We start from the raw sequence: 13,522 nt of genomic DNA, 5'->3' as shown, positions 1-13,522 counted from the left end.
TCAATTCAAGACACTATAATGTGTAACTATAACATATGGAAGGTGAAGATGCATAACTTTTTCTCATGGAGATGTTAGACAAAGAAACCATAGAGTTTTTGTCATGAGATAGACAAATTAAAATTTTGTTAAAACATAGAAGGTAGACTTCCTGATATGGTGGTGGTGATAATTAGCTTTTGGGTTAACTTTATATAGAACTTGTGTTTGATAATTTGCTAAATTTACATATTCAATATTAGTCTCTCCAAGAATTCTTTGTTTTCAATTGCATTAATAGAGAATTGTAACATACAATATATATTTTAATATATTATTATTATTAGAGTAACTCTATTATATGAAATATGAAAAGGTTTTAATAGAGATTATAAACTTTTCTTATAGAGTGTCACATCATCACAATGCATGCTTGTGAGCAACTCAACAACTAAAGTATTTTTTTTTTCATAAAATTTATTTTGTCAAGCATGAAATTTTTTTGAGGAGTAATTTTTTTATTTGGTTTATTTATTTAAAGTAAATTTTTGCAAATTGCAAATCATATTTACACATGCATGATTTATATTTTATGTTTGGTAGTGTAAAATATGAAAGAGCATATATCTATTCATTGTTCTTTTTGTAATTTGTCTTTTTTTTTTCTTTTCTTTCTTTCATTATTATTAGGAGTAATTTTTTTATTTGGTTTATTTATTTAAAGTAAATTTTTGCAAATTGCAAATCATATTTACACATGCATGATTTATATTTTATGTTTGGTAGTGTAAAATATGAAAGAGCATATATCTATTCATTGTTCTTTTTGTAATTTGTCTTTTTTTTTTTCTTTTCTTTCTTTCTTTCTCGATATGATATAATAATAATAATAATAAAAGTAACATTCGTGAAAGTTTCGTGAGAAAGCTATTCGCGATGTATAGCATCGCTCTTATACCCTGCTCCACCTCTTGATATTGACCACCCATGTATTGTAATACTCCCTCCGGTCCTTATTATAAGGAACAATTTGGAAAAAACACACATACCAAGAAACCTTATCTTTCTTAATAAAAATTCTAAAATTTTACAATCTATTCAAAAACTAACCTTGGTGTATTAATTTATCCTTAGGGAATATATCACTCTAATTAATGCATAACTTTGGAATGGATACAATTTAATAAGGGTAAAAATGGAAATGTAAGAATAAATTTAATGATTGTTTCTTATAAAAAGGACCAATTTTTTTTTCCAAATTGTTCCTTATAAAAAGGACCGGAGGGAGTATATATGGAGGATCCAAGGGCTTAAAATAATTCGTGAACACTTCGTGAGATTGTTTCTCGCTATAAATAGCAGCCCTCTAATATAACTAATTAATAATAGCTCCTTAATTCACCAGCAATTCCGTTTTCTTTCACCAATGATGGCTGAGCTGCTTTTCCACAAGGTAAGCCCCCCACTCTTTCCTCCTCCTCCTCCACCACAACCACCGTCTCTTCTCTCTCTATAATCTCTCTCTAACTCTAATGCAATTTTTTCTCTTCCAGATTCAATCCTTCTTCATCTTCCTCACAACATCATTACCTTAAAACCCCCCCAAAAAAAAACATGAGCGTTCAACCACCGCCGCAGCTGATGTGGCCACCATCAAATCATCCACCGTTCACAGTATCCCAATGGCAAGAGCTAGAACATCAAGCTCTCATCTTCAAGTATCTCAAAGCTGGTGTATCTGTTCCTCCAGACCTTCTTTTACCTATTAGGAAAAGTCTCCAATTGATGTCACACCCATCTCGTAAGAACAAAACAACCCAACAACGTTAATCTTAATTATTTTGTTTCTATTTTGATTTAGTACTAAAAAGTTTGTTTCTTTTTGGTTTTTGTTTTAGTGGGTTATTATGGTAAAAAAATTGACCCAGAACCAGGTAGGTGTAGAAGAACAGATGGAAAAAAATGGAGATGTGCTAAGGATGCTCATCCTGATTCTAAGTACTGTGACCGTCATATGATACGACGTCGTTACCGTTCAAGAAAGCCTGTGGAATCTTCTTCTTGTTCTTCTCAATCTTCTTCAGTTACAGTTTCTAGTACTTCACAACAAATTGGTTCTTCTATTGGAACTGCTTCTGCTACTGTTACTGCTTCTGCTGCTGTTACTGCTGCTTCAACCTTTCATACTCTTCCTTTGCATACAAATGGTACTCGTGAAGGTTTAGCTTTCACTCTTGGGAACACCATACCCCACATGGACCCTATGCTTCTTTCTCATCAAGGTTCTAAGAAATCTTATAGGTATGTTTCCTTTGATTCATTTCACAACACTTTTTATTTTATTTTTGTAGCTTCATTTATATATTTATTCAAGATAAGATAATTACACATGAACCATAGACAATCTGACAACAAGCTGTGCAGCTAATTCTTTGTGGACGACAAAACCAATCCTCTTAAAAATAACATCTATGATGTTATAGATGATGTTTTTGTTTTTTGTTGTGCTATCTTTGAGTTGTGCGTGAATGGGGTATTTTCAATATTTGGATGTTTTTATTTGTTTTATGTTCAATAGTGTTGTATTTGTTTTTTGGGGTGTTTTGTTTTGTTGTGTTTTGACTTTGTGGGGTTTTGGGGAGATGATTGCTATGATTTCTATTGGAGCGATATCATTTTTTTGTTCTCCCTTTTGGTTTACACTATAGATTTTATATTTTTGTGGTAGATGGGGAACATAGGTTGTTGTGATGTTAAGTTACATAACATGTGATGTGGATCCTTATGATGTGTGTGTGGGGGGTGAGATTTGAGAGTAAGGTTCAAGTCATCTGGCTATAGTTTTGAAGTTAGGTTGTACTTTATTCAACTTAGTTTGTGTGTACTGTGTTTGAAAGAATGCAGTACGGGCGGCAGATCGGTTTGACATGCTTTGGTAAGAGATTTTGGGGATTGAATTTAATTAGGTGATACAGTTTTCAGCTAAAATTTACTTAACCCTTGATTTTAGTTTAACTTTGTGTGATATAGTTAAAGCAATTAAGGATAGTTAATTTCATGTTGGTTGATCCGCATCTAACAGGTGATTGTTAGTTGATGATTATCCAGAAATGGCGGTTCATATCTTTAAACTGGTGTTATGGGATAAGTTGTTGAAGGAATTTGGGGAATATGCTATTTCTGTTTATCTATCTTGTGATAGGGGTACTCGCATCCAAACCGACCCAAATAAAAACCGTAAACCAGTCTAAAGAAACAAAAGTAGCTGTCATGAATCATGATATATTCCATTATTCTTTGATGTCTTTTTTCCTCCTACCCTCATTCTTGTTTCTTCTCTACTTTTAGATGGAACACACTGAACACTTCTTATGTAGCTGTAGCCTTGTCACAACTGATATTTTCTTTTTTGGTCCATCAATGAACATTGTTATTGATGCTATGTAGATCGGCTTAGAAATGAGTATGCTGTTGCTGTAGTATCTTGTAGGATTTGTGGTATAAAATGGATATTAATATATTTATGATAGTCGATTAAGGAAGCATCTAAATTGTGTTATACTACCCTGGACTTAACTATAAGCAAGAATGTATATGTATTTGGTCGATATTTGGACTAAATACGTGTACTCTTTTTGCTTATAGTTAAGTTGAGAGGGAATATAGAGTATGGCAACAGTTTTCTTCTGGACTGAGCCTGAATGATTCACTGCAATTCATGGCTACATGACCTCATCCTGTAGCCATTCGCAAATTTTTTCTTTACTATTTTAAAAATTGCTGTTAATTTTCTTTCATGCACAAGTGAAATAAACACAACATCATGATATTTACGAAACACTCCATAGGTTTGGACTGAACACGGAAGCAGAAGAGCACGACCTTGTACAGAAAGATTTCGGAACTGTGAAGTATCAAGGCTACGACTTCACTTCAGACGACACCTGGTATAATAACATGTCACAGATTCCATCAAACAATGTGTCAGAATCCAGGACCGGTTCTACCATGGTTAACAAAGGCAACTACTTCCAACAGCAGCGAGCACGAGAGCCTGAGCAGCTGTTTAACCTCGACACTGCAAGGTCCAAGGAAATCGTCTTTAACAGCCAGTTAGGTAATTTTAAACAGGAATATCAATCTTCACAATCTCTCTTCAGTGACTGGCAGTGGAAGAAAGATTTAGCCTCATCTGGCATGGAGTATAAGCCAAGCAAGGATTTTAATACTAATCCAGATATCAATGCAGATTGAAATCCTACTTTATGAAGCTTGCAAAGAAGTGTTGTCAGAATCATGGTTTAATTTTCAAGCATCAATGTTGTTTGTTATTGTTGTTATTCTCTATGTAGTATACTTAAAGGAGTTGTTATTATGCTTTCTTTACACGTAAACTTTGTAATATTTGATTGTGTTTTTCTTTTTCTTTGTTGTTTGAATATTGTCTTTTATGATCAAAGTCTTATGATTGTTAGACACATGGTGTGCTATTGAGCCTATGTTGGTATCACAGGGGTATGTCAGAATCACGGCGATCCACCGTGAATTTTCAAAGGCTACACTTGTAGCTTCTGCAAAATCACGATGGATGACCATGATTCTGACATACTCACCGTGTTACCAAACATACACGAAGTAGTGTATTCTGTTAATTATTGTATTCTGTTAATTATTGCATGAATAATTGTGAATGAGTAGCAGTAAATGAGTAGTGTTTTGTGGAATTTTTATGGCTGAAAGTGGAGAGGAAAATGGTGGTGTTTTTTGCATTGGATTTGAGATGGTTAAAATTGCAATGAAGTGGTGCTTTCATATCAAATAACTACCTGGTTGGTTAAGGCTTAAGGGGTTATAAATGAGTTTTGCAGTGGTTGTTGGGTTATTAATATTTGACCTATGGAGGTGAGTTTTTCGAGGTATAAAGGCGGTGTTAATGAGGTTTTCTGTCCACATTCTTCTCTCTTTTTTCTTGTTTTTGTTTTGTTTTTTACTCTTTTTTGTTTTGTCTTCATAAATTTCTTTACCAAGGGAATCCAAACCAACCAGCACAAATGTCCTTTCATGGTTATCCAGATACTACTTTAATTTGCATCAGATGCTAGTATTTCTACAAAAATTAGTTTTTTTTTTTTTTTTTTTGTATTATATATATATTCCCTCCGTGTTAAATTATAATTTGTTTTGTGAAAAAAATTTGTATTTAATTGTAAATCGTTTTACAATATCAATTAAACATTTAATTTTTTATTTTATTATAATCTTACCTTCTTTTTTTTTTTAATTCTTTAATTTACTTTTTCCACACCATTATTAAAAAATAATTTTGTAAACTAACTTGCAATTTTTCTTTTCCATATAACATCAATTACATTTCTTACTTTATATAATATAATAAAAAAGACCTACCGTATATTTTAGTACGAGAGAAGACAGTAAGCCATAAAATTTATATACACTTTTTAAGTTACCCTTATTGTCTAAGATGTACACATCTTCAACATGTATTGCACCATGCATAAGTGGCTTAAGAGCATATTTATAACTGAGAGTTCAATTTTTGCATATTTAAGTGAATTTTATTTCTACACATCACATATTTATAATTTTTTTTAATAATCATAGTATCCGGTAAATATTCAATCTCTTCATCCCAATACTTCTAAGTTTTTTTAATAAAAAGGGTTCACTAATATATTTTTTAAGAAGCCTAATCGCTAAAATTTTAACTTTTAAAGTAAATAAGTGAGTGGATCAAGGTTCAAACTTAAATTCTTGCACATTACATGCAATGTTTTTATCAACTGAGTTACTCGCACTGGATAATTTCCCTAATAACTTTATAACACCTATCACTAACTACATATAATTATATTTCAATATTTTAACTTAAAGGTTGTGGAATCTGCGGAAAGAGAAGATGTTTACTTGAGAGTTGAGACACTCTTCTCAAGTACAACTTTTGAATTCTCAACAATGGAAGCACCTGGGTACCAAGACTTGTTGAGTTATGTTAAGCCACTTGCATTGTGGTTGGTCTAATAGTCTCAAGATTTAATGATTTTTAATTTAACTGCCAATGTTTAGTTTTGCATTAAGGTTCTGTTTGCAAGTTAAAAAAAAGCTAACTTTTAGCTTTTGTCTTATGACTTATAAGCTAAAAAACCTGTTTGGTAACGGTCTTTTCAGAAAGAGCTTTTAGCTTATTTTACTGACTTTTAGCTTCTTTTTCAGAAGCTATTTCAAGTAACATCTGAGCTTATAGCTTCTAACTTTTCATTTTTTCTTCCTCTTTTACCCTTGTTATTTTAATTAAAATTCGCATTTACCCTTTATAATTTGTTATCATTAGAATTTAAAATACAATAAGTAAATATATGTTTTAACGTTGCTTCTTTTAAAATCACATGTATATAGTATGTTTTAATGTTGCCTTATTATCTATTATCAAATATGAAGGCTAAAGCATATATATATATATATATATATATATATATATATATATATATATATATATATATATATATATATATATATATATATATTTTATCAATTCATAGGTACATACATTACTATAATTTTTTTGAAACAACGTACCTTACTATAATTAACATTATACTATATTGTGAATATATTTTGTTGTTATTTTTTCATAAAGCATGTCAACTGAAATGAAAATAATGTTTTTTAAAAAAATTCAGCATATAAAAATTAGTTTAATAATAATATTTGAAAGATATATTTATTGAATTAATAAACTTAAAATATTGTACCAAAAAAATAAAATAAACTTAAAATATTAAATTCTAAATATCTTAAATAGTATTAATTTGATAAAAAAATTATTGAATTGAAGATGTCCTTTTATGTCATTTTACATTTATCAGTCAGTTGAACCGCTAATTTTACCAAACACTTCAATCAACTCATCAGCTAGAAGCTATCAGCAATCAGCCATAACCTATACATTTCAAATTTTGGTCATTATTATAAGCAAAAATTAATTACTTTTAAACTAATTAATACTACTATTTCTAATATACCTTTATTTAATTCTATTTTATTTTAGGCATTTATTTCACTTTTACACTTTTTAAAATGTTTAATATAGTAAACTTAACTCGTATTTTGCATTAAATCAAAAAAATTAACTACACTTAACTAAATTTCTTAAACATCGCGTAAACAGTTTTTTCTTCTTATATTTGTGTTCGAAGGGAGAATAGTAGATAACTTCACTGAAAGTGCAAATTTCACGTGCCTAATATGCTGTCACAACTAGCACACTTCGTCTCTCCTCTCCCACAATCCTATTGTCCAAAATCCAAACTCATTCCTATATAGTTTTGGGCTGCGTTGACTACTTGACTCCAATTCTCTTTTCCATATTTAGAATCCTTTGATTCTAAACATAAAAACCATATAAAGTACAAAAACAATCAAAAGTACACAATTTCACATTGATCATTATTACTATAAAAGTTTGGAAACATTTCTCATAGAATCAAGTACAATACACAATTGCAATGTTACTTTCTCTAGCCATGGTTACAAGACAAGAGCAAACAAACCATTCACATAAAGAAAAAATAGAAAGACTAATTAGCTCTGTATAAACAATTTAATTAAACGCTTATATCATAAGTTTATATCATATAAAAACTTATGTATGAGTCTTTTTTTGTTCGTAACTTATATATAAGTTATTTCTATAATAAAAGATAAATTAAAGTGAAACTGTTTAAGAAAGTATAAAAATAACTATAAACATGTCATAAGAGGAGTTTGGATTCTCTCCTGCTTTAATGTGTTATGCTATCTCTCATGCTTTAATCTAATGACTAAGATTGTAAAGAAAAATAAAGTGGTGTGGAGAAAGAAACATCAACGCATATTTAATGATTGTAATTAGTACATGACAGACAACAGGAGAAGATCAACACAAAAGGATTCGGATCCGTCATAAGACACGTGTTTATGAAAGTAGATAAACTCAAATAATTGATTAAGGACTAGAGTCAACTTTCAAATTACCACAAAAGTTACATTCAAGAACATTAGATTTTTCACCATCTTTTGGAGGCAGAGGAGCCAAAGTGCCAGCACAATTCTCCTTATCACAAACAAACTTGGACAAGAAAATCACATGTGGCAGATCACTGTTATTTTCTCCATCATTCCAATTTGCTTCAATCTTACACCTATCACATGCACAACTAAAACCATAATCCTCCATCAAAATCCTTTTCCTTGTTAAATAATCCTTATTAATCCTAAAATAGCTTATACAAATCTCACTTCCAACATCAACATCCTTAATCAACCTAATAACAATATCAGTATTATGTTCATCACCAGGTTCACCATTTTCCACATAATCAAACCTGCATGCATTAGGAATACAATCATGATTAAAAAAAGTAGCTTTATGGTAAATTACATAAGCTTTAATAGATCTTTGAGGACCCTTTGGTGAATAAGGTTCCATTAAGCAAAAAGAGTTTAATCTTTCTTTAGCAATAAGTTTTGCAGCTAATTCAGCTGAAAAATTCATGTTTGGTGGACAAAAAGGTGAGATAAGAGAATGAAGAAACTTAGCATTATCAACTATAGAATCATGATCATTAGGATCACCATGAAGAGAAAGTATAGTTTGAATAATTGAAGGGGTGTGAATAGCAATATTATAAGCAGCTACAATGAAACGAGCTTGAACTTGAACTTCAAAGGGTTTTTCTAATAATGGTGAAGTGGGATTTTGAAGATGAGAGAGTGTTTGACATGTCCAAGGAGAGTGAGAGGAATTGAGTGCAATAGAGAGACATTTTTGGCTGCAAAAATTGTAGTTTGAGCAAGAAGGACATGAAAATGTTTGTGAAGGGTTTAAGGTTCTGAAGCAATGGTGACAGTAAGGGGAGGGTGCAGGAGTAAAGAGAGGTGAAGCAGAGTAAAGAAGGAGTGGAGATTCAGTGAGGATTATTTGGCCAGCTTTGAGATCTTGTGTTGCAATAAGGCCTCTACCTTTGTTAGGTATATTCTCCATTTTCAAGAGTGAGGTTGATGTTGGAGTTGCCATGGTTATTGTTTATGGATGAATTGTTTACACTTCACAAGTTTTAAGATTTGGTATTAATGTAATGTTCAAAGTGGTGTGGCAAGTGGGATATGATTGAAGAGGGAGAATAGGGAGGATGAGCATCCATAGATCTGATATTGCAAGAAAGATATTTAAATATTGGGTCATGCTAAACGGTGCTCCCGGGGCACTTGTTAAGCTTACCTAAAAAGGAAATAAAAAATAAAATTTATATTGAAAAGACAACTTTTTATACTTTTGAGGCATTGAATGCACGTATTTCGAGACAAAATTTCTATTTTAACATGCTTAACTAGTGTCCCGGGGGCACTGTTTAGCATTTTCCTTAAATATTTTATTATAGGATTAGGATAAATTATTATATTCATCAATTATTTGTTTATTTTTCTAACATGTGGTACTAGTGGTAGTGGGTTTAAAATATTATATTCATCAATTATTTTTTTAACGGTAATCTGAGTTGGATCTCGAATGATGACTGACGTTGTTTAAGTATGATAAAGTTTTTTTAATGGTGGTGTTTGTACATGCGAACACCAACACACTCAAGTAAGTGAGAGGTGGTTAGAATAATGTGTATCTTTCTCGTCAATTTTGAGGTTCTCGTATAATGAGCTCGAACGAAGAATCAAGAGAAATTCTATCTAGGTCATTGAGAGATTCCCATCGTAATTGATGGATCACCTTCTATACTGCATCATATGGTGATCATTTATAAAAAGAGAAGCGTTTCAATATGCTGGTTCATCTTCCGTGAAAATATCATGTGAAATTTTCACAGGAGAAGGTACAATGGGATTTATGTGGTAGTGGGTTTAAAATATTATATTCATCAATTATTTTTTTAACGGTAATCTGAGTTGGATCTCGAATGATGACTGACGTTGTTTAAGTATGATAAAGTTTTTTTAATGGTGGTGTTTGTACATGCGAACACCAACACACTCAAGTAAGTGAGAGGTGGTTAGAATAATGTGTATCTTTCTCGTCAATTTTGAGGTTCTCGTATAATGAGCTCGAACGAAGAATCAAGAGAAATTCTATCTAGGTCATTGAGAGATTCCCATCGTAATTGATGGATCACCTTCTATACTGCATCATATGGTGATCATTTATAAAAAGAGAAGCGTTTCAATATGCTGGTTCATCTTCCGTGAAAATATCATGTGAAATTTTCACAGGAGAAGGTACAATGAGATTTATGTGGTAGTGGGTTTAAAATATTATATTCATCTTCCGTGAAAATATCATGTGAAATTTTGAGGTTCTCGTATAATGAGCTCGAACGAAGAATCAAGAGAAATTCTATCTAGGTCATTGAGAGATTCCCATCGTAATTGATGGATCACCTTCTATACTGCATCATATGGTGATCATTTATAAAAAGAGAAGCGTTTCAATATGCCGGTTCATCTTCCGTGAAAATATCATGTGAAATTTTCACAGGAGAAGGTACAATGGGATTTATGTGGTAGTGGGTTTAAAATATTATATTCATCAATTATTTTTTTAACGGTAATCTGAGTTGGATCTCGAATGATGACTGACGTTGTTTAAGTATGATAAAGTTTTTTTAATGGTGGTGTTTGTACATGCGAACACCAACACACTCAAGTAAGTGAGAGGTGGTTAGAATAATGTGTATCTTTCTCGTCAATTTTGAGGTTCTCGTATAATGAGCTCGAACAAAGAATCAAGAGAAATTCTATCTAGGTCATTGAGAGATTCCCATCGTAATTGATGGATCACCTTCTATACTGCATCATATGGTGATCATTTATAAAAAGAGAAGCGTTTCAATATGCTGGTTCATCTTCCGTGAAAATATCATGTGAAATTTTCACAGGAGAAGGTACAATGGGATTTATGTGGTAGTGGGTAGGGGTGGACAGGACCCGCAGAACTGACCCAAACCGCTCCAACCGAATGGTTTTTATGTTAACGGGCCGGTTTCAAATAAATTCCGGGTTCAAAAACAAGAAAAAACGGTTTTAAATGGGTTAAATCGGACGGGTTCGGTTTTCTAAATCACACCCAACGATGACCGACCCACCCGAACATATAATTGTTTTATCCACTGGTTACTAGTATGTGTACTTGTCTATTCTTATTCTTGACTATTGAGTATTGACTAAATTGAAAAGTGGTGTACAGGCTGTTTCATCGAGACACACAATATGACAACTCTTCAAAAAACTACAGTACAGTACAGTCTAGTTTTCTTCTCTTTCTTTACTCTCTAATGACACAGCTAAAAAAAAACAGTACTTCTTCTTTCTTGTTTAACATCTCTCCTTTCTTGTTTTTCATTTCTTCAAACAACCATTTATATACTACCTTCTTCTTCATTTGTTGTTAAGAATTCAACACAATACTTCTTTTTGAACTTATTCTCTCACATTTTTTTAGCAAGCTCTAAAATACTTATGAGTTTATGAATACATTGTTCTCTACGTATAATGAATTCATATTGAACTTATACCTTCCTCCTTCACCATCTTCTTTTCTTTTTTCTTCTTCTGAAAGAGAAACTAAGAAATAATTTTTTTCAGATCTGAAACATAGAACCCGACAAATCCGAACCATTGAACCCGTTACCCGACATATCCGAACCCGAAAAAACCGAGAGATAAAATGGGTCGGTGTGGGTCTAGATTTCACACCCGTGATTTGGGATGGGTGTGGTTTTTTGGCCCAAACCCGACCGACCCGACCCATTGTCCACCCCTAATAGTGGGTTTAAAATATTATATTCATCAATTATTTTTTTAACGGTAATCTGAGTTGGATCTCAAATGATAACTGACGTTGTTTAAGTATGATAAAGTTTTTTTAATGGTGGTGTTTGTACATGCGAACACCAACACACTCAAGTAAGTGAGAGGTAGTTAGAATAATGTGTATCTTTCTCGTCAATTTTGAGGTTCTCGTATAATGAGCTCGAACGAAGAATCAAGAGAAATTCTATCTAGGTCATTGAGAGATTCCCATCGTAATTGATGGATCACCTTCTATACTGCATCATATGGTGATCATTTATAAAAAGAGAAGCGTTTCAATATGCTGGTTCATCTTCCGTGAAAATATCATGTGAAATTTTCACAGGAGAAGGTACAATGGGATTTATGTGGTAGTGGGTTTAAAATATTATATTCATCAATTATTTTTTTAACGGTAATCTGAGTTGGATCTCAAATGATGACTGACGTTGTTTAAGTATGATAAAGTTTTTTTAATGGTGGTGTTTGTACATGCGAACACCAACACACTCAAGTAAGTGAGAGGTGGTTAGAATAATGTGTATCTTTCTCGTCAATTTTGAGGTTCTCGTATAATGAGCTCGAACGAATAATCAAGAGAAATTCTATCTAGATCATTGAAATATTCCCATCGTAATTGATGGATCACCTTCTATACTGCATCATATGGTGATCATTTATAAAAAGAGAAGCGTTTCAATATGCTGGTTCATCTTCCGTGAAAATATCATGTGAAATTTTCACAGGAGAAGGTACAATGGGATTTATGTGGTAGTGGGTTTAAAATATTATATTCATCAATTATTTTTTTAACGGTAATCTGAGTTGGATCTCAAATGATGACTGACGTTGTTTAAGTATGATAAAGTTTTTTTAATGGTGGTGTTTGTACATGCGAACACCAACACACTCAAGTAAGTGAGAGGTGGTTAGAATAATGTATATCTTTCTCGTCAATTTTGAGGTTCTCGTATAATGAGCTCGAACGAAGAATCAAGAGAAATTCTATCTAGGTCATTGAGAGATTCCCATCGTAATTGATGGATCACCTTCTATACTGCATCATATGATGATTCATTTATGCTAGTTCATCTCCCGATGTGAAATTTTCACAGGAGAAGGTACAATGAATAAATCTACCATTTATTCTTTTACTTTAGATTAAAATTGTAGTTTGTGATAAAAAAAATAATGGGTTGGGATTTCAGTTGAGCAAAATGTCATGGGAGAGGATATGTTTTCGTGTCTCATGTGATTTATGGTGGATAAATATATGAAACTTGCTCAAAACTTTGATGACGCCCGACATCACCAATTTTGGTAAAACTTCAAAGCCCTTCACGTCCTTACAACTGAGACATAAATTATTTGGTGGCGTTGATTCAGAAAAAGACAAAGAAAAATAAATATAAGTTGAATTTTGTGGAACTAATTATTTATTTTTCTTGTGAGAACAATATACTTGAAACTTTTACTTACTAAAAGCAACATCACTATTGATATAGTTTGAACAATTTTCAAGTATTGTCGGCCATAATAAAAAATAATGAGACATTTTTTTTCACTCTAGAACTGTTTTACATTAACTAACATCCAGACCCGTGCCAAACACGGGTAAAAATGTGTTCGTAGATTTATTGACTTATATTTTACTTTAAATTGAAAAATTAAAATTTTAATTGCTAATGAA

The 13,522-nt window shown here is 32.0% G+C and overlaps 2 protein-coding genes across 3 annotated transcripts; one reads left to right on the top strand and one right to left on the bottom strand.

Moving 5' to 3' along the window:
* The first annotated feature begins 1,353 nt into the window (after positions 1–1,353).
* On the top strand, positions 1,354–4,455 carry LOC123907602 (growth-regulating factor 4-like). 2 transcript variants are annotated; one of them, XM_045957930.1, is made up of 4 exons: positions 1,354–1,432; positions 1,533–1,780; positions 1,878–2,280; positions 3,828–4,455. In XM_045957930.1, the coding sequence occupies exons 2-4, from the start codon at positions 1,594–1,596 to the stop codon at positions 4,231–4,233; spliced, it is 996 nt and encodes a 331-aa protein (XP_045813886.1). In that variant the 5' UTR covers positions 1,354–1,432; positions 1,533–1,593; the 3' UTR covers positions 4,234–4,455. The 2 variants fall into 2 exon arrangements, with proteins under 2 accessions (XP_045813886.1, XP_045813887.1); XM_045957931.1 differs by having other exon boundaries at positions 1,370–1,780.
* Positions 4,456–7,846: 3,391 nt separating this feature from the next.
* LOC123907601 (histone-lysine N-methyltransferase ASHR2-like) lies at positions 7,847–9,181 on the bottom strand. The gene has a single exon (XM_045957929.1). It carries the CDS (start codon positions 9,050–9,052, stop codon positions 7,982–7,984), a length of 1,071 nt encoding a protein of 356 aa, XP_045813885.1. The 5' UTR covers positions 9,053–9,181; the 3' UTR covers positions 7,847–7,981.
* Positions 9,182–13,522: the final 4,341 nt, after the last annotated feature.

The sequence above is a fragment of the Trifolium pratense genome, linkage group LG2 (assembly GCF_020283565.1).
Source record: "Trifolium pratense cultivar HEN17-A07 linkage group LG2, ARS_RC_1.1, whole genome shotgun sequence".
Lineage (NCBI taxonomy): Eukaryota > Viridiplantae > Streptophyta > Magnoliopsida > Fabales > Fabaceae > Trifolium > Trifolium pratense.
Note: the sequence above shows the minus strand (reverse complement) of the source record. Positions and strands in the feature narration are given on the sequence as shown.